Source organism: Mus pahari, chromosome 1 (genome assembly GCF_900095145.1).
Source record: "Mus pahari chromosome 1, PAHARI_EIJ_v1.1, whole genome shotgun sequence".
Taxonomy (NCBI): domain Eukaryota; kingdom Metazoa; phylum Chordata; class Mammalia; order Rodentia; family Muridae; genus Mus; species Mus pahari.
This window is the reverse complement of record NC_034590.1, coordinates 18,068,182-18,086,513: the sequence shown is the minus strand read 5'-3', so window position 1 is coordinate 18,086,513 and position 18,332 is coordinate 18,068,182. Positions and strand designations below refer to the sequence as shown.

At 47.1% G+C, this 18,332-nt stretch overlaps 1 protein-coding gene across 1 annotated transcript in view; it reads left to right on the top strand.

Annotated features, from left to right (window-relative positions):
• Positions 1–17,068, top strand: part of Snrnp70 (small nuclear ribonucleoprotein U1 subunit 70) — a 21,186-nt gene extending 4,118 nt beyond the window's left edge. The window contains exons 4-10 of the mRNA XM_021201008.1: positions 261–315; positions 5,488–5,552; positions 5,675–5,737; positions 9,277–9,358; positions 12,274–12,375; positions 16,072–16,159; positions 16,237–17,068. Of these exons, the coding sequence (XP_021056667.1) occupies positions 261–315; positions 5,488–5,552; positions 5,675–5,737; positions 9,277–9,358; positions 12,274–12,375; positions 16,072–16,159; positions 16,237–16,915 (1,134 nt within the window). The 3' untranslated portion in view covers positions 16,916–17,068. The remainder of the gene's footprint in view (positions 1–260; positions 316–5,487; positions 5,553–5,674; positions 5,738–9,276; positions 9,359–12,273; positions 12,376–16,071; positions 16,160–16,236) is intronic.
• Positions 17,069–18,332: the final 1,264 nt, after the last annotated feature.

Here is an 18,332-nt window from a genome sequence, read left to right as displayed (position 1 = left end):
GTAGCTATCTTCAGACACTCCAGAAGAGGGCGTCAGATCTCGTTACGGATGGTTGTGAGCCACCATGTGGTTGCTGGGATTTGAACTCCGGACCTTCAGAAGAGCAGTCGGGTGCTCTTACCCACTGAGCCATCTCACCAGCCCCACCTCTGAGTCTTTTGGGTTGTTTTGTTGTATTTTTTAGCTACTTTTTTCCAGATGGTCCTTGAAATCAACGTACTTCTGGGTACACTTACTTTACTTATTTTTTCTCCTGGCAGAGACGGGAAAAAATTGAACGGCGACAGCAGGAAGTGGAGACAGAGCTGAAAATGTGTAAGGTTCTCCCTCCTAGCAATCTTCCCCTCTAGTCTCATTTTGCTGCTCTTCCTAGGTCACATGTTGGGCTCTTCTCTTGAGAGCTTGAGAAGCAGAGTTGGGGTCACTTTCTAAGTAGCCACTTGCCAGGAACTGCACTTGGTTGGTTTTTTGTTTTTTGTTTCTTTTTTTTCCCCCGAGACAGGGTTTCTCTGTGTGGCCCTGACTGTCCTGGAACTCACTTTGTAGACCAGGCTGGCCTTAACTCAGAAATCTGCCTGCCTCTGCCTCCCGAGTGCTGGGATTGAAGGCATGTGCCACCACACCCGGCTTTTAGGCACTGCACTTGGATCTGGCTGTTGTGGGTGTCCTGGTGATTTGTATTTTGATGTTTAATTCTTTTTCCCTTACAAGCAATTGATCTCTTGTGAACCTATTTCCCAGTTTTAACTAGTTGGTAAAGGCTAGAGCCTGTGATTGGGCAGTTGAGGGGAAAGGTGGAATGGGAGGTCTTTGAGGGTGGGGGCACGTAGAGTGGAAAACAGGAAGGGAAGGGAGAGGACTGATGAGGAGGAAGCTATGATGGAGCAGAACCGTATACCACCAGTAGTGAAGGGTCTTAAACCTGTGGAACAAGTTAATGTAGTGTTAGATCTGCCTGATCTAGGCTTATAGCTTATAATTACAAGAACTGGGTTGCATGTTTTTTATACCAGCTTATTGGGGTTGGAAATTATAACAACGTCAGGTTTTCCTTTTTACATTTCTTTCTTTTTTCTTTTTTCTTTTTTTTTTTAAGATTTATTTTATGTATATGAGTACACTGTAGCTGTCTTCAGACACACCAGAAGAGGGCGTCAGATCTCATTAGGGATGGTTGTGAGCCACCATGTGGTTACTGGAATTGCACTCAAGACCTTCAGAAGAGTAGTCAGTACTCTTCCCCATTGAACCATCTCTCCAGCCCCCCTTTTTACATTTCTTGTGTGTTTTATTAATTTTTCTTATATGGATGGGTGTTTCACCTACATGCATGTAGAGTATTAGAAGAGGGCATAGAATTCCCTAGAACTGCAGTTGGATAGTTATGAGTTGTTTTGCGGCAGCCGGGAATCAAACTCCAGCCTTCTGGAAGAGCAACCAGTGCTCTTAATTGCTGAGCCACCTTGCCATCTCCAGTTGGTTTAGGCTTTTAAAATGTAGGGAGACCATTAAAAGAACATATTCCACTGTGTCTTCCGGTAAGGCATGAGGCGATCTGGCCAGGTGGTCCTGACTTCCCTCGCTCCTTGATCTTGGAATTGGGGGTGTTACACCCTCCAGATATGGAGGATTTAAGTAGTACTTGGTAATCAGACTCAAAAAAGTATCAGGTCTCAGTGTTCAGTAGGTAGAAGACTTACCAGGATGAGGTTTATCTCCATCTGTTGTTTGTAGCCTTGTTGAATCATTCTTTTCTAAACTGTATTTTAGAACTTGGAGATTTTCTCAGATATCTCATATTCTTATGTTCAAGCCACCAATGCACCTCTTTTAATTCCTATGGGATTTTTGTCTTCCCTAAGACATGGCTTTTCAGGGGTTGGGGATTTAGCTCAGTGGTAGAGCGCTTGAGGCCCTAGGTTCAGTCCTCAGCTCTGCAAGAAGAAAAAAAAAAAAAAGAACAAGACATGGCTTTTCAGATGGGCAAGGTGTTTCCATATGTTGCTACTTAGTTTGTCTTTAGCACCTGTGCTAGGATACTCTAAAGGAACAGCACTGATAGAAATGGGGTGTCTGTGTGTCTGTCTTACAGGCTGTGGTCTGGCTAGTCAAACTGACTTTTTTCAACAGAAAGGCTAAGAATTTGTTAATTGTAAAGTCTATGTTGGAATCCTGAGGAAGTAGGCTCTAATACCAGTGAAAGAATGCAGGATGGATGAGCCTGGCAGGAGACTCAGGGCAGGCAGGCAGGCAGAAAGCTTCCTTAATTCATGGTTTTATGCAGACTGCCAACAAAAGGTATGACCCAGATTTAAGTTGGGTTTTCTTGCCTCAAATGATTGAATCCAGAAGTCGTCAAAGGCATGTCCGTCTGCCTGGGTTTGAGTTTATTCCAGATTCATGAAAGTTGTCAACTAAGACTAGCCATCCTGGACCGGGTGTGGTGGCGCACGCCTTTAATCCCAGCACTCGGGAGGCAGAGGCAGGCGGATTTCTGAGTTCGAGGCCAGCCTGGTCTGCAGAGTGAGTTCCAGGACAGCCAGGGCTACACAGAGAAACCCTGTCTCAAAAACAAAACAAAACAAAACAAAAACAAAAGACTAGCCATCCCAACACCATTTATAACTTGGCCCAGCTTGTCACAAAGACTTGTCCCTGTTACTTGCTAAATGTCACAAAGCGAGAGGTTCCATGTCCAGGGCCTTCTTGGCTTAGACAGTGCTTTAGCATTGTGTCTGTCTTGTTCACTGTCTCCCCAGCCCAAATTCTCTTAAGGAGCTTTCTAAAGAAAAGTACTCATTTCTCCCTCCTACCCTCAGCATAATGCTAGCCTCTTCCTGTCCATCCAGGTGTGCATTGCACCAGTTGGAGAACGTGGGAGATTATGTAGAACAGATTCGTGACCAGAAATCTATTTAAAAAAAAAAAAAACTGACAAGGAAAAGTTGGAGGCATGGAATGGGGGGGAACGGACCATGGAATAAGAGGTCAAAAGACTCATCATCTGAGGTTGAGGCCAGCTTCTACATAGTGAGTTCCAGGACAGCCAAGGAGGCTACACGGAGAAACCCTGTCTCAAAAAAACAAAAAGGGGTGTGGGTGGGGGACTTATCAACCAAGCAAAACATTAAGCTTGATTGGTTTGGAGTTTAAATGTGTGGTGTATTTATCGTTCTGATATAGCCCCAGTTGAGGGATTGTAGATGAAGTTAGAGATTAGTCATTAGGCAGAGGCAGGTAGATTTCTGAGTTCCAGGACAGCCTGGTCTACAAAGTGAGTTCCAGGACAGCCAGGGCTATACAGAGAAACCCTGTCTCAAAAAACCAGGGGGGAAAAAAAAAAAGAAATTAGTCATTAACAATGATACTGTGGTTTCAATTTATTGAAATGTATTGAAGACCAACATAGCATGCTCTGAGATGTGACTGAAATTCCCAAGTTAGATTGGGGAATGTAGAGATCAACCAAGTTAGGCCCCATGTTGGTAATTGAAGCAGATTCATTGTACTGTCCAAAATAGAGCAGAGGGTGGATCAGGTGCAATAGAGTATCTGTCTATGCTCACTGACTGTAGAAGCTTGCTTTCCCCTTTCGAAAGACAGCTTCTATTAAAGGAGAATCTGTCCCTTTGCTGAGCACTTGAAGTCCTTCATGTTATGAATTCCTGGTGACTTCTGTGTGCAGTGGGAATGATTATTCCTGTTTGCAAAATGAAAAACAAGTAGGGTTGCCTTGTTGAGTTGTAGAGTATCTTATAAAAAGGGGAAGTTTTGAGATTTTGTGCTAATTAGAAGTTTTCTAGCTTTGAGGCTTCTTCTGTCTAATTCTGTGTTAGGGTCCTGACAAGTGAGTCCTAAGTTCAACCTTGACACACATGCACACTTGGGCACTGGGTGTAAAGAGAAAGGAAAAGGGGACCTTAGGATTGAACCCTGCCTAGGGACAGTTAGTGGGACAACTCCTGGCATGAGGTTGGCAATGTTGAGGGGCATCTCTTGAGTAGAGGTGCAGTTGAAAGTCTTAATGTCTTGAAGAGCTCTCTTCTGTCATTGTATTAACAGCTATGCCCTTATGATAGAAAGAACCACCACCATGGCTGATTCTTTGGATCTAGTTTGCCTGTTGGTAGGAAAGTCACAACTGATAACTGAAGAAACCTGCAAAATATCAATGCCTGTGATGTGTCAATATGATAAGCAATCTGTAACAAGGCCTGTTTGACTAGACTGCTTAAGTGTAGGCATTGCTTTGACTGCTAATGGGAGGCAGAAGAAATAGACCTACTTTTTGGCTCAAAGACCCTAGGCATGCCTGATATTCTTCTAAATTGCTATGATCTTGAGATAGGCCAAGATCTTTATTTAATTTTTTTTAAGATTTATTTATGTACACTAGAAGAGGGTATCAGATCCCATTATAGGTGGTTGTGAACCACCATTTAGTTGGGCATTGAACTCAGGACCTCGGGAAGAGCAGTTAATTGCTGAACCATCTCTCCAGCTTCCCCTGCGTGCCCCTCCCCCCTTATTTTAATTTTTTTAATTTTTTTACAGCATTGCTTTCTGTAGCTCAGGCTGGCCTCAAAATCTTAGCATTCGCCTTCTTCCCTCTTAAACTCTGTTTCTATTTCTTCTATGATCTCTTTTATTTGCCACTTGCAGCTATATTCTAAGCATTAAATGAATGAGAGAGCCAGGACAGCTAATAAGATGAGCACAGAATGTTCAACCCTGGGGTATAGCTTCCAGCACCCCCACACCCCATTAGGATTGCTTAATAGATTCTTGGTCTTTTTCTGAAGACTTAATTCTTGGTGTCCAAATGGAACAGGGCTTTGGTAGTTCTCGATTTATACCACTTGATCTTGGTCAATTGCTTTTAGCACTAGCCCAGGGGCCCTGCTTGAGGCTGTAGGGTATGGAAGAGAAAACCTATCCTTAACTGTCTTCCTTTTTGAGACAGGGTTTCACTATGTAGCCCAAGCTGAGTTCTGCCTCCTTAGTACATGGGCCATCACACCCCACCTGTCCTAGACTCTGGTTCTGTAGTCTGAGGTCTGAGACTGTTTGCTATCAGGCTTCTCCCTGTGCTTTGGTTGCAGTCTGTCACAAGCTGCTCAAGTCATTCCTCCAGAGAGATTGCATGGACTCCGTTATTGCTCAATTCACCTTGCACTGGGAATGGATAGCCCAAGTACATAGTTCTGAAGTGGCTTTTAGGTTTGCCACAGCTATCTGTTTGATGTCATTTTCATCAGAGCAGCCTGTTGTCATCATCTGTCAATCACTTTAGGAAAAGCCATTGAACTTGAATGAAACCAGACCTGAAACAGGGCGTGTACTCACACTTACTAAGTCACTGAGCTTTTCTCTTGGGGGGATGGGGGGCCCTAGGTTCCATCTTCATGTACTCAGCCTCTTCCCATCACTCCTCTACCCAAAATTGTGAGCACTGTCTACTTTAAAGATTTTCTTCTCCTTGTACAGGGGACCCTCACAATGATCCCAATGCTCAGGGCGATGCCTTTAAGACTCTGTTCGTGGCTAGAGTGGTAAGTACTTAATTCTTGTCCTGGGGGTCCTCGACTGCTGAGGATTTGGGTCTAGGCCTGAGTGGTTCAAGGGCTTTAGAACAATGTGCTTCTTTCATTTAACTTAGCTTTATGTCTTGTAGAACTATGACACAACAGAATCTAAGCTTCGGAGAGAGTTTGAGGTGTATGGACCCATCAAAAGAGTAAGTGTGTCCAGGTGGAGAGTTGAGTTGGGGGTACTTGGAGGAGGGAACAGTAGCCTAAGGAGAGGAAGAATGCTGGGTCCCCAACCCAGGGAAGGGTCACATCATTCTGTGCCTGGGTTTATTTCCTTTAGTATAGCTTTAATGTCAGAAGTAGCATTGGAAATGATGAGTCCTTGTGGATTTAAAGTGTGGGTTTGCAGCCGGGCCTGGTGGCACAGGCCTTTAATCCCAGCACTCGGGAGGCAGAGGCAGGCGGATTTCTGAGTTCGAGGCTAGCCTGGTCTACCAAGTGAGTTCCAGGATAGCCAGAGCTATACAGAGAAACCCTGTCTTGAAAAACCAGGGGGGAAAAAACTGCTTGTGGACGTTGTACATCGTGGTGCGCACTAGGCTCCGCACCACGATGTACAACGTCCACAAGCAGTTTTTTTCTTTTTTTTTTTTTTACAATTTGTACTTGTCTAAAAATTAATACAAATTATTGCCCAAGACCTAAATTAGTTATTACTTTCTCTTCTGTCCCCAGGACTAGGGCTTAAGCGCCCAGGGTAGATGTATATATGCTAAACAGGCATTGTACCTGAAACTATAGCCCTAGTTCTTCTATTATTGCTGCTTTATAGATTTAAAGATTCTTTGTTTTATGTATATGAGTGTCCTTTACCTGCGTGCATCTAAGTGTATTACTACACTGGTGCCTGGTGCACAAGGAATCCCGAATAGGTTGCTAAATCGCCTGGAACGGGTTACACAGGATTGTAAGCCACCATGTGGGTGAGGGGAAGCAAGTCCATGTCCACTGCAAGAGCATCAAGTGCTCTTAACCACTGACCTATTTCTTTGGAAATTTGTTTTAAATTGAAGGTTTGTTTCTTTTATGTTCCTGACTGCCTGTGTGTGTGTAGTCACATGAGTGCAGTGTCCTTGGAGGCCAGAAGGGGGCATTGGATTCCCCGGGTCTGCAATTACATATGACTGTGAGCTGCCCTGTAGATGTTAGGAGCTGAACTTGGGTCCTCTGCACTGCCTTATTGATTACGTTGGGAAGGAGGATAGGATTGGCATGTGTGGAACAATTTGTAAAATGGATTTTCTTCCTGGGTATGAGTCCTAGAGATCAAACTCAGCCATTTCACTGGCTCTTATCTTTTAAGATTGTCCTACATAGTCCAGGCTGGCCTTGAGTTCATCATATAGAGGATGGCCTTAAATTTTGATGTTTTAGGGATTGAATACAGGGCTCCATGCATGTTGGGTTATCATTCTACCAAGTAAGCCACATTCCCCAGTCCCTACACAGATTTTTTCCCCCCATTTATTTAAGACAGGGACTGACTATTCCAAATAGGCCTCCTTTTTTCTTTTCTTTATTCCTTTTTGTTTTTTTTATTTGTTTGTTTAAGATTTACTTGTGTGTATTTTACTTGCATGTGTGTCTACCAAGTGCACACAGTGCCCTCCCTCTGTCTGGAACTATAGTTATATCTAGACTGTTGTTAGCTATCCTGTGGATGGTAGGAATGGAACTTGGATTTCAGCAAGAGTGGCAAGTGCTCTTAGCCCCAGGAGCCATTTATCTAGCTCCTCCCAGTTTTACTTTGAAATGTGTTACTGAGTTCTCCAAACTTGCCTTTGATAGTTAGTTTTCGTATAATCTGCTGAAGGTAGGTACCTGTGACAGGATGTGGCTGAGTCTGAGGTGTCTGCTTCTGACCCTTTGCTGGAAACATGCTGCCAGGATACATTCCTTTAATCCCAGCACTCAGGAGCCTAGAGGCAGGTGCAGCTCTTTTGAGTTCTAGGCCAGCTTGGTCTGCATATCAAGTTCAGGCTAACCCAGGTTAGTAAGATCTGTCTCCAGCGGGGAGTAGGGGGGGGAGGGGGGGGAGCGGTCTTGAGCTATGGAACACAGGAGAAACAGAAGGAAACTAGGAAAATCCACTAATTGGTTATCCCGTACCAAATGGACAGCTCTGAAAACAGACATGCAGGTATTCATGGACTGCGCATGTTGTATTTAGGGATGCACAGTCACACATATGTACCAACAATTAAAAATTAAAAAGAGGGCTGGTGAGATAGCTCGGTGGGTAGGAGCACCCGACTGCTCTTCCGAAGGTCCAGAGTTCAAATCCCAGCAACCACATGGTGGCTCACAACCATCCGTAACAAGATCTGACTCCCTCTTCTGGAGTGTCTGAAGACAGCTACAGTGTACTTACATATAATAAATAAATAAATATTTAAAAAAAAATTTAAAAAGAAGCAATGAATTTGAAAGTGCATGAGAGAGAGGGTTTGGAGGGAGGAAATAAAGTAATTATAATCTCAAGAAATTATTTAAATAGGAAATACTGGACAGAAGATAAAAGAAAACATGCTAACTTTAAATGTGGTGGCTCATAGCTGTAATCCTCACACTGGAGAGACTGAACTGAGTCAGTAACATTTGTATAAGGTTAAGACTAGCCTGGGCCACAGACAGGTTTGTACAAAAAAGCAAGAAAGACAGTTGCTGAGCAAAGTTTTGGCATAAAACTTAACTGCTCTGTCTTATTTTCCTCTGCTGGGAGACAAAGTAAGACCGGCCGCTCATGACGGACAAGAGCTGCTTAGCCTGGGGCGAGGCATTGGATGGGCTGTCTGGTCTTTCCCTGAATCCTGGGTCTCAGGAAATGTTGTCCCCCACTCCCCAAAGCCCAGTGGAACCTGGCTCTATCATGTCAGCTTGGAATCTCAGTTGGCTTTTGAAGTGTTCAGGTTGTAGAGGTAAAAGTCCTAGGGTTCCTGAGCAAGTTTAAGACCATGTCCATCCATGTGTGGGCAGATAGTAATGTGCGTAGAAGGCCAGTCATTTCTCGGTAGTCCAATCAAATAGTGTTATCTCCCAGAAATCTTACTGTTATGTTCTATTTCCTGTGTCCCAGCATTTCCTTGTGAATACTGTTTTTCAGTCCTCTGTGTCCCTGACATGGAGAGGCCTCAGACGCTTCATCCTGACCTTACATGGCCTATTTGGCCACAGGCTCCCTCAGCCCAGTTCTGGTCTATAGAGGGCTCTGAAGTGCACTGGGTCCTCTAGTCTCCTTGCCATTCCATATATTGGGCTTTGCTTGCACATGGCAGACAGACTTCTGCACATGGACTATCTGCAGTGGCCCTTTATCCTGTTCTCATTGTTCATTCTTCACACCTGGCTTGCTTTGGGTGCACTTAATGCCTGTCTGCCTTGTAGCCTTATCTGGGGATATCCACCATCAGAATGCTCAGTTTCCATAGAGCTGTAGCCACAGTCTTCTTCATCCTAGCCTGCTTTGCAGGATGCTGTGCCTCCCACATGTTACCTCTGTGCCCCTCTAGTTTCCACTGGACTCTGGCTTTTACTAGAGTGAGAGTCCCTTGGGACGCTTGAAGGATAAAGTTTATCTTGTTACTAGTGTGTCCCCCAGCCAAGGCCTGTGTTATAAGTTATGTTACAGGGTGGGTGGGGCAGCCCTGTAACTTGTGGAGCTGACTGCCTCCTGCCTACCCTGCAGATCCACATGGTATACAGTAAACGCTCTGGAAAGCCCCGTGGTTATGCCTTCATCGAGTATGAGCATGAACGAGACATGCACTGTGAGTACTGTGCCTCTGCCCTTCCTTCTGACCCTCTACCTCTGCTGCCCGGCCTCACCCCCGTCGTCTGTTCCCTCCCCTGCCATACCTGACTTTAGCATTGTCTCTTCTCCCTCTGTTTCTGATATATCTTTTTTTTTAATATATTTATATACATGTTTTTTAAAAATCAAAAAACAAACCCCCTACAACGTGTGTGTGAGCCCAGGGAGGTAAGTGTCACACGTTGAACCTCAGGGGCCAGGAGGGCACTGGGTAGGGTATGGGGCCAGCTGGAGGTGGGGGGAGGGGTCGGATTTCGGGGAGCTTCTCCCCATTAGGCCCCCAACTCCAGTGGGGGCCACTAGGTTGGAGTGAGCTGGCCTTTGAACCAGCCCTCTCTTCCCCCCAGTAGAACTTGGCTGGGCCACCCGACCCTCCACCTCCCCACTCCAACCCCAACCCAGTCCTCATCAAGCAGTGATCTGGTGGGCATATTTAGCACCCACCCCCACAGCTACAAAGCCCCATTGAGGCTATGCGGCGTCCATTTGGGTAGGGCTGGGAGGGTGGGGGTGGGCAGGGCTGCGGCGTGTCCAGGGGCCGCCGTATTAATTGACTGTTCTTATTGTCACTGCAGCCACCACGCAGCTGGCTTGCAGCTGATGCTTACGCTCCCCTTACAACACCTCAGTGTATGGTTGGTATAAGGGTTTGTATCATGGGTAAGATCACAGCACCGCACACCAGCCCAGCTTAGCCAGGCAGCTTAGGAACAGTGAGGCTTCCCCTCCCACCCTAGTCACCTTTCAGTATCCCTTCACCCACAGCCCTCTCCTCGTTTGGGTGCCCTCTGCCCCTCTTGCCCCCATCCACATGCTCTCTGGTAATCTCGCTGATCCCAAGGGGAAGGGTGGACCTCGATGGGAGAGGCATTTGCTTCCATCTATAGTCGGGCTCCACCCAGCCTCTGACACCTGGGTCATATTGGCAATCCTAAAGCTGGGGTGTCCTGGGACCAGGGCTCTATATGGAGCCCTTCATCCCAACCCTCCCTGCCCTATGACTTCTGTGGAGTTGTCCACCATAGTGGTCTTGGAAAGTCTCTGGTTTCTAGCTTGGGGTATTGTGTCCCTCCTGTCTTCTTGGTGAGGTGGGAGCCTCCTCAGAAGGCAGCTGTGATGTCCAGTGCCTGAGCTCTCCAAAATGCATGGATTGGGGTTCAGGGTATGGGAGGGGTGGAGCAGTCTTTAAAACAACTCAGAGTGTGGTAGTTTTTACTATATATCTGCACAGAGGTGGAAGGGAGGGAAAGAGAGAGAAGCCTAGACTGACACAATCACATGGTCTTGCTGTTTTCTGGGTTGGACCTCTCCTGGGGTTTGGGATGGGGAACCTGAGCAGGGTTCCTGTACTTGACTGACCCTCTCACGCTGTTCTGGGGTTAGGGGCCAATTGGCCCCTCCTAGAGCATGGGAAGCATTCTTTTGGATCCCAGGTGTACTGGCCTCAGGGCTATTGTTACTAATGGGAGGGCATATGGAATCAAGGTGGAAAGCCTGACCCTAGGACTGAGTGCTGGGCCTGTACCTAGTGGAGCGTAACTGAGGCAGTGGTGAGCAGTAGGCGCTTTTGAGGCCTTGAGGCCCACTGTTTAGGTTGGGCAGGATAGATAGATCCAGGTCTCCCAGCCCAGGTGCAGATCAATCCTCTGAGGTTCAGAGGCTCCCTTTTTTTCCTTCATCCACCTGTCTCTAGTTGATGTGGGAAATGTTGTGTCTCCCTCTCACGGTTCCCTGTAGCTTTAGTTGCCCCAATGGTGGTGGGTGTGGGGTTGTGTGAGTGCTCAGGTAAGCTTGGGGTCTCCAGGTAAGCAGTCCCGTGTCCCAACCCCCACCCCACCCCCGGGAAGCCCGCCTCCTCGCCAGGCCCCCAGGAGTTGCCGGCCCCCCCCATCCCGCTCGGTTTGGACACCCGCAAGGCCGGCATCGGTAAATGGCACCTTTTTCTCTTCCTCTGGTTGTTATTGGGGGGGAGTGGGCAGGGGTGGGGCAGGGTAATGTGGTTGGTGAGCACAGCCCCTTAGGCCAGGGCTGGGACCTGGACAGGGACTTTTTGGCCTTCTTAACAGCCCTGCCTGATCACAGGCCTGGGCTCTGGGCCTTCCCACTATGTCTTATGCTCCTCAACTTCCCTGAGGGTTCAGGCAGGGCTGCATGCCCTGCTGGCCATTGACCTCGGCTTGGAGGACAGAGCTGGCCAGGCTAGGTGGTGGCAGGGTCAGTCGGCTCAGGTAAGGCAGGGATTTTGAGTAGCACAGTACATGTCCCTCTGAGTTCAGCCAGGGTCCTTGGAGGTCCCTGGGGAGCTCAGCACCCACCTGTATCCCTGCCAGTTCCTAAAGGTCTTTCCACTCCTGTTCATTTCTGTTCTGATGTCTGTTTCCTCACATTGACCTCCCCTATAAAAACATACAGAAAAACAAAAACAAAAAACAAAAAAAATCTGGTGTGGTCTGGATGTGGAGGGGCCCAGTGGGCCTCCTGCCTCAGCATGGTGTCTAGGGTGCATGCCTGGGTGTGGAGGAGCCCTCCCCACAGCAGAGGCCAGCATTCAGCTAACCTCCAGTTTCTTTGCAGCAACTTTGGCCGCCCTGGCAGGAGGGGGCTGCTCCATCAGTGAAAGCTGGGGGAGGGCAGGGTAAATGTTTTGCCCCCCAATAGCACTTGGGGGTGCCAAAGAGGAATCAAGCACCAGATGGAGCAGGCCCTTCAGGGTGGGGAGAGGGCTGTCTGGCTGTTGGTTGCCTGGCTGACTGGTGGGAGTGTGCGTGTATGTGTGCAGATGGGGTTTGAGGGGCAGGGATGCTGTTGTATGGAGCCTTGTCTGACTAGAGGACCTTCTGGGGAATTCCCCCTCCCCCACATCTGTTGCAGCCGCTTACAAGCACGCAGATGGCAAGAAGATAGATGGCAGGAGGGTCCTCGTGGATGTGGAGAGGGGCCGGACTGTGAAGGGCTGGAGGCCCCGGCGGCTAGGTGAGTGCAGTATGCCCTCTGGGTGCCTGGGCCTGTGATTAGAGATTACTCTTCCTTCAGTCTCCCCAACCCATACGCCTGTTCCTCTCCATTTCCAGCTTGTCTTCTCATCATCTTCATGGCTTTGGACACTGGTGCACACAGACACCTACACATGAGCACCCAAGCATCCCCTGGTCTTTCCTGCATGAGTGATTGACCAGCAGCAGCTCTTGTGCAGTGTGGGTAACTTGAGCACTGACCTAGGCCACCTTATGCCCATATACGTGGTATCATGGGCTGGGTTGGAGGGTATCCCTGGCTCTAGCTTTGCTCTTGTTCTCACTGAATGGCTGCTTCTTCAGTCACTCTCTAGCTGAGGCACTAGCCCAACTCCTGGCTTTACATCTGAAGCAAGAATGCAGCAGCTTGTGCTCTGACCTTGCATCTGACCCTCAACGGCCTTTCTGGTGGCTGTGGGCTATCTTCATGGGGGTTGTTGTGGCAAGTCTTGAAATATATCTGAGGGTCTTAGAGCATAAGGAATAGAGGTGCCTATTGATGCCAGGCTTGATTGTGATATATCAATAGATCCTCACCAAGACCTTGAGACTGGACTTTTAGAGTTTGCTGCTCACTCTGTAGACAGGTGTCAGTCTCTGAGCTATTTGCTGATGCCTCAAATTAGGCCTTGGGTTTAGGTCTTTTGTGCCAGTAGCTTCATTCTGTCTTAGGCAGTATTGCCTGGCTTTGCTTTGACCTGGGCACCTGTGCTGAGGTGACCTATGATCTCAACCCCCAGGGACTGCCAGGTCGTTTTTTTTTTTTTTTTTAAATGATGGATTCTTGAGGCTGACTGCTGTGCTGAATGAAGTCTCAGAAACAAGGCAGTTGTTGTGGTTACAGATTTGTTGATACTAATACAGTAAGGTAGGCGCCCTCTTCACTCCCGCGGACAGACCCTTTAGCCTAGGTGAGACTTTGTGCAGCATTTTCACCCATGTGCATAATGGTATTTGTTACTATTTGTGTGAGGTTCTGAGACATGGTCTTAACTGTGAAGCCCAGGATAGCCTCAGACTCATGGTGATCCTCCTGCCTCAGCCTTTAATGAACAAGATGTTTGTTTTAACTCAGTTTCTGAGGTTTCACACTATGGGTTAACTAGCTCTGTTGCTTTTAGACTTGTGACAGTTAGATATGAAGAGTAATGGAGGGAAGGAGTTTACTTTGGGTGCAGAAAGTGTTTATTTTGAAAACAGTTGACATTGTAGCTGTCTTTGGCGACTTTGTGGGTTCTTTTTTCAACCCTATTCTTCTACCCTTTCATCTCTTTAACACATAAGAGAGGAGGGGATAGAGAGGAGTAGAAAGAGATCCCTGAATAAAGTCGGATTGAAAAGAGTACCAGCTGATTAGGGGCATTGAGTTCCTTGGGGCAAGTTTGATCTTCACCATTAGGATATATAATTTCTTCTTCTTGTCTCTTATTTGTACCTGACTACTTAACAAACCAACAACCTACTCTCTTTCACCTCCAGGATGCATAATACCCTCTGAAAAGTTCTTAGAATTCCAAATGTCACACAATCACAGTAACTATCTGCAGCTGGCAGAACCATCCTCTTAGCATGAGGCAAACTCGGTGCATTAAAGCAGTCCCATATGCCCACACCTAGGATTAAAATGAAAACATGTTCTTAAAATATTTCTGTGTTTTTTGGTTTTGTTTTCTTTTTAGTTGTTGTTTTTTGTTTGTTTGTTTTTGGTTTTGTTTTTTGTTTTGTTTTCGTGTTTTTTTGTTTTTTTGTTTTTGTTGTTTTTTTTGTTTTTTTGTTTTTTTGAGACAGGGTTTCTCTGTGTAGCCCTGGCTGTCCTGGAACTCACTTTGTAGACCAGGCTGGCCTCGAACTCAGAAATCCGCCTGCCTCTGCCTCCCAAGTGCTGGGATTAAAGGTGTGTGCCACCGCTGCGCAGCTGTTTTCTTTCTTTCTTTCTTTCTTTCTTTCTTTCTTTCTTTCTTTCTTTCTTTCTTTCTTTCTTTCTTTCTTTCTTTCTTGGTTTTGGTTTTTTCTTTTCTTTTTTTAGATTTATATATTTATTTATATATGTAAGTACACTGTAGCTGTCTTCAGACACTCCAGAAGAAGCATCAGATCTCATTACAGATGGTTGTGAGCCACCATGTGGTTGCTGGGATTTGAACTCGGGACCTTCAGAAGAGCAGTCCGTGCTCTTAACCGCTGAGCCATCTCTCCAGCCCCCCCCCCTTTTTTTTAAGCAACCCAAATTACAGAATTCTCACTATAGACATTTTCTTGTATTACTGATGGCCTAGCCCATTGTTAGGTTGTGATCCAGCAGCTGGAAGTCTGGGTCCTGCTTTGCAGTAGTTCAGCCTGTTACCTAGACGTCGTTTAACAGCCTAGCATGTGGCTGACCTCTTTTCTTTGCCTGGGCTCCTGTGTGAAACACAGCCCCACCTCACTAGACCTTCAGGCGGATGGTGCAGGAAACCACCACAGGCATATGGGATTCCGAGCCATGACCCTTCCTTGCCAAGTCACTGGGGCAAGTGGCTCATTAGTAGATCCCTATCTGAAAGATAAGACTGTCAACAGCTCCCTAGTGCTATTGGTTGGGTGAAAAGTACCTTTCTTTCTTTTTTTTTTTAAAACTGTTTAAGGAATTTTTATTAAAGCAAGAATTATATAATCTAAATTATGTTTCCTTGCTCAGTCACCAGTTCTGTTCCTTAAAACAGAACTGATGTCCCAAGCTATTCCACAGTAAAGAATTAAAAAAATTAAAGGAATGCTTTAAATGTTTGTACTTTGCTGAAAATTCTTTTCCCAGGGTCTATAAAACATTAATTTGTTTTTATATTTTACTATTTTTTGGTTTTGTTTTTTTTTTGTTTTAAATCAAGTAATCTAGGACTAGCACTGTTTGCTAGACCTGAAAACCACCTTTCTAGACCACATTGAATGTGCAAGTTTGAAGTCTTTGTGGCATGTTAGAATCTGGGGAGGTGGTCGTGCTTTCTTTGAACAGCTAGGGGAGTACTGATGGCCTCTTAACAGTTCAGTGGAGCGTGCTATTGTGTGATGAGCAGGACAGGGTCTGAGTTGGTGCTTCGAAGCTGACAGGGAAGTAGAAGGTACAGCGCACTCCTCAGAAGGGAAATGTTACATGGCTAGGGTGGGCAGCAAGAGGCAGCTGAGAAGACTGGAAATGTAGTGTACCCTGGACCTAGGTGTGGCAGGTCTTCCAGCTTTTCTGGGTTTGTTTGGTTTGGTCTCACCATGTAGCAGTGGCTGACCTGAAGCTCATTGTGGGCCAGGCTGCCTCTGCCTCCAAAGTATGAGATTAAAGGGGTGCAATCCCAAACCTAGCTTCTTTCAGCTTTTCTATTTTGGACTTTGTGCTCAAAGTACAAACTGGTAGTGGACTAGCCTAAAACCTCAAGCCTCAGGTAAGATGGACTAGCTGGGGAGGCAAGAAGGTTCTTGTTGGGGTATCTTCAGCTCTAGCACTTTGTAAAAGCCTCGCTGGATAACATGGCTGTCCTACAACCAGTGGACATGGAAATGGTTGGCAGGAGATTATGCCCCATGGCAGTTAGTAGAGGTGCCTTTTTATTGTCAGTTGCGTAGACCCCTTTAAGATTTTCCCCTTTGTGCTGTTTCCACTGACCCTGTGTTCCTTTGTCCATAGGAGGTGGCCTTGGTGGTACCAGAAGAGGTGGGGCAGATGTGAATATCAGGCATTCGGGCCGAGATGACACTTCCCGATATGATGAGAGGTAAGATTGGGCATCTGGTTTCTTGGGACAGGGCAGTCACGAGGGGTGCCCTGCCACACAGTGCTAACCTCATATAGGCCGGGCCCCTCCCCGCTTCCACACAGAGACCGGGACCGGGACCGCGAGCGGGAGCGCAGAGAAAGAAGCCGAGAGCGAGACAAGGAGAGAGAAAGGAGACGCTCCCGCTCTCGGGACCGGAGGAGGCGCTCCCGGAGTCGAGACAAGGATGAGCGGCGCCGGTCCAGGGAGCGGAGCAAAGACAAGGACCGAGACCGAAAGCGACGAAGCAGTCGGAGCCGGGAGCGAGCACGCAGGGAACGGGAGCGAAAAGAGGAGCTTCGAGGTGGAGGAGGTGGTGGTGGTGGCGGTGGCGGTGGCGGAGGCGGCGACATGGCTGAACCCTCTGAAGCTGGTGATGGAGCTCCTGATGATGGGCCTCCTGGAGAGCTTGGCCCTGAAGGCCCTGATGGCTCAGAGGAGAAGGGCCGGGATCGAGACCGGGAGAGACGTAGAAGTCACCGGAGTGAGAGGGAACGTCGTCGGGACCGAGACCGTGATCGGGATCGAGAGCACAAGCGTGGGGAGCGGGGCAGTGAGAGGGGCAGGGATGAGGCCCGGGGTGGGGGTGGCAGTGGTCAGGACAATGGGCTGGAAGGGCTAGGTAGTGATGGTCGAGACATGTACATGGAGGCAGAGGGTGGTGATGGGTACATGGCCCCAGAGAATGGATATCTGATGGAGGCAGCGCCTGAATGAAGAGGCCTGTGTTGTGGACATGCTCTTAATCTTGCTGTCTGCCTTCCTAGCCTTTCCACCTTGGCTTGCCTCTGAGGGTAGATGATTTTTTTTTTTTTTTTTGTTCCGGTCCCTTGGATTTAAAAATAAAATTAATTTCCTGTTGATAGTGGGCATGTGATGTCTTACTGCACTTGCTGTCTTTCCAATAGGTCACTTCCTACTGCTCAACTCCCTTTGGTATACTGCACATTTATAACCTGATGTAGAGACTGTTCTCCCAGTCGCTATAGCTGCTTTACAAGTGAGAGGGAAACCCTGGCTTTCATAACAGGCTGCATCTTTTAAGTGAGAGAGCAGCAGGCAGAGAGGCAGGGTGCCAGCCATCAACAGTTGATGCCCACATGTTTCTGGATGGAAGACAGTTGGGAGAGCTTTGAGTATGGTGGGCCCTGAGGAAGCTGGGGCTAGCCTGGCACAGTCCTGAAGAAAGGCTGAAGGTAGTCCCATTGCGGTCTGACTGGTAGTACTCCAATCTGCTGCTTAAGGCCCAGCCTTTACCTATAACCAAGGACAGAAACATCTACACCATGAGAGCACAGATAGCAGCTCCTGAAAGTGAACTTCACTCATTCCTGTGTTTGCCACATTTGCAGGTAGGCTTATGGTTTTGCTAAAAGCATCTTGGTATAGAAAGCTTGGGGCGATGAAAACTTGTGACAGGCATTGGAGACAATGAAGAACTGAGGAGTCGATATTTAACATTGCCTTCATGTGCCACATTTGACATCTGTCTCCAACTGCTAGTGCCATTTGGATAGATTTTAAGAGATAGGACTGGGAGGAAATAGCTCATTAGGGGAAGGTTGGGGGGTGGAGTTGGGCTGTTTCTTCTTATCATGTGATGAGAAGCAATGCCACAGGTTCCTGCTAAGTATATGGGGCCAAGTAGCTATGAACTTAACCCTCAGAAATGATGAATAAGGATGAAGCTATCAATGTATGCCAAGTATATGGTCTTTTCTGAGGACATAATTTTAAAAATGTCTGTTGAATACAGACTGGAAACTAATAAACCAAATGGCCAAGTCCTGCTTAGTGAACAAATTCATTGGGATTTCTTTCTTTTGGGGGATGGGGGAGTTGTTTTTGTTTATTTGGTTGTTTTGGTTTGTTGTGCGTTTTGGTGACAGTTTCTCTCTGTAGCCCTCAGTGTCCTGGAACCCACTCTCTAGACAGGCTAGCCTTGATTTTGTGCAGGTAATGACTCTCAGTTGAAGATCTAGTGACCCTACTTTGGGGAATGTCAATCCTGTTTTCCTTCCCCTCCCAATTAGAACCATCATACTGTTTGCCTTCAAGATGGGTGCTTTCTCTCTCTCTCTCTCTCTCTCTCTCTCTCTCTCTCTCTCTCTCTCTCTCTCTCTCTCTCTCTCTC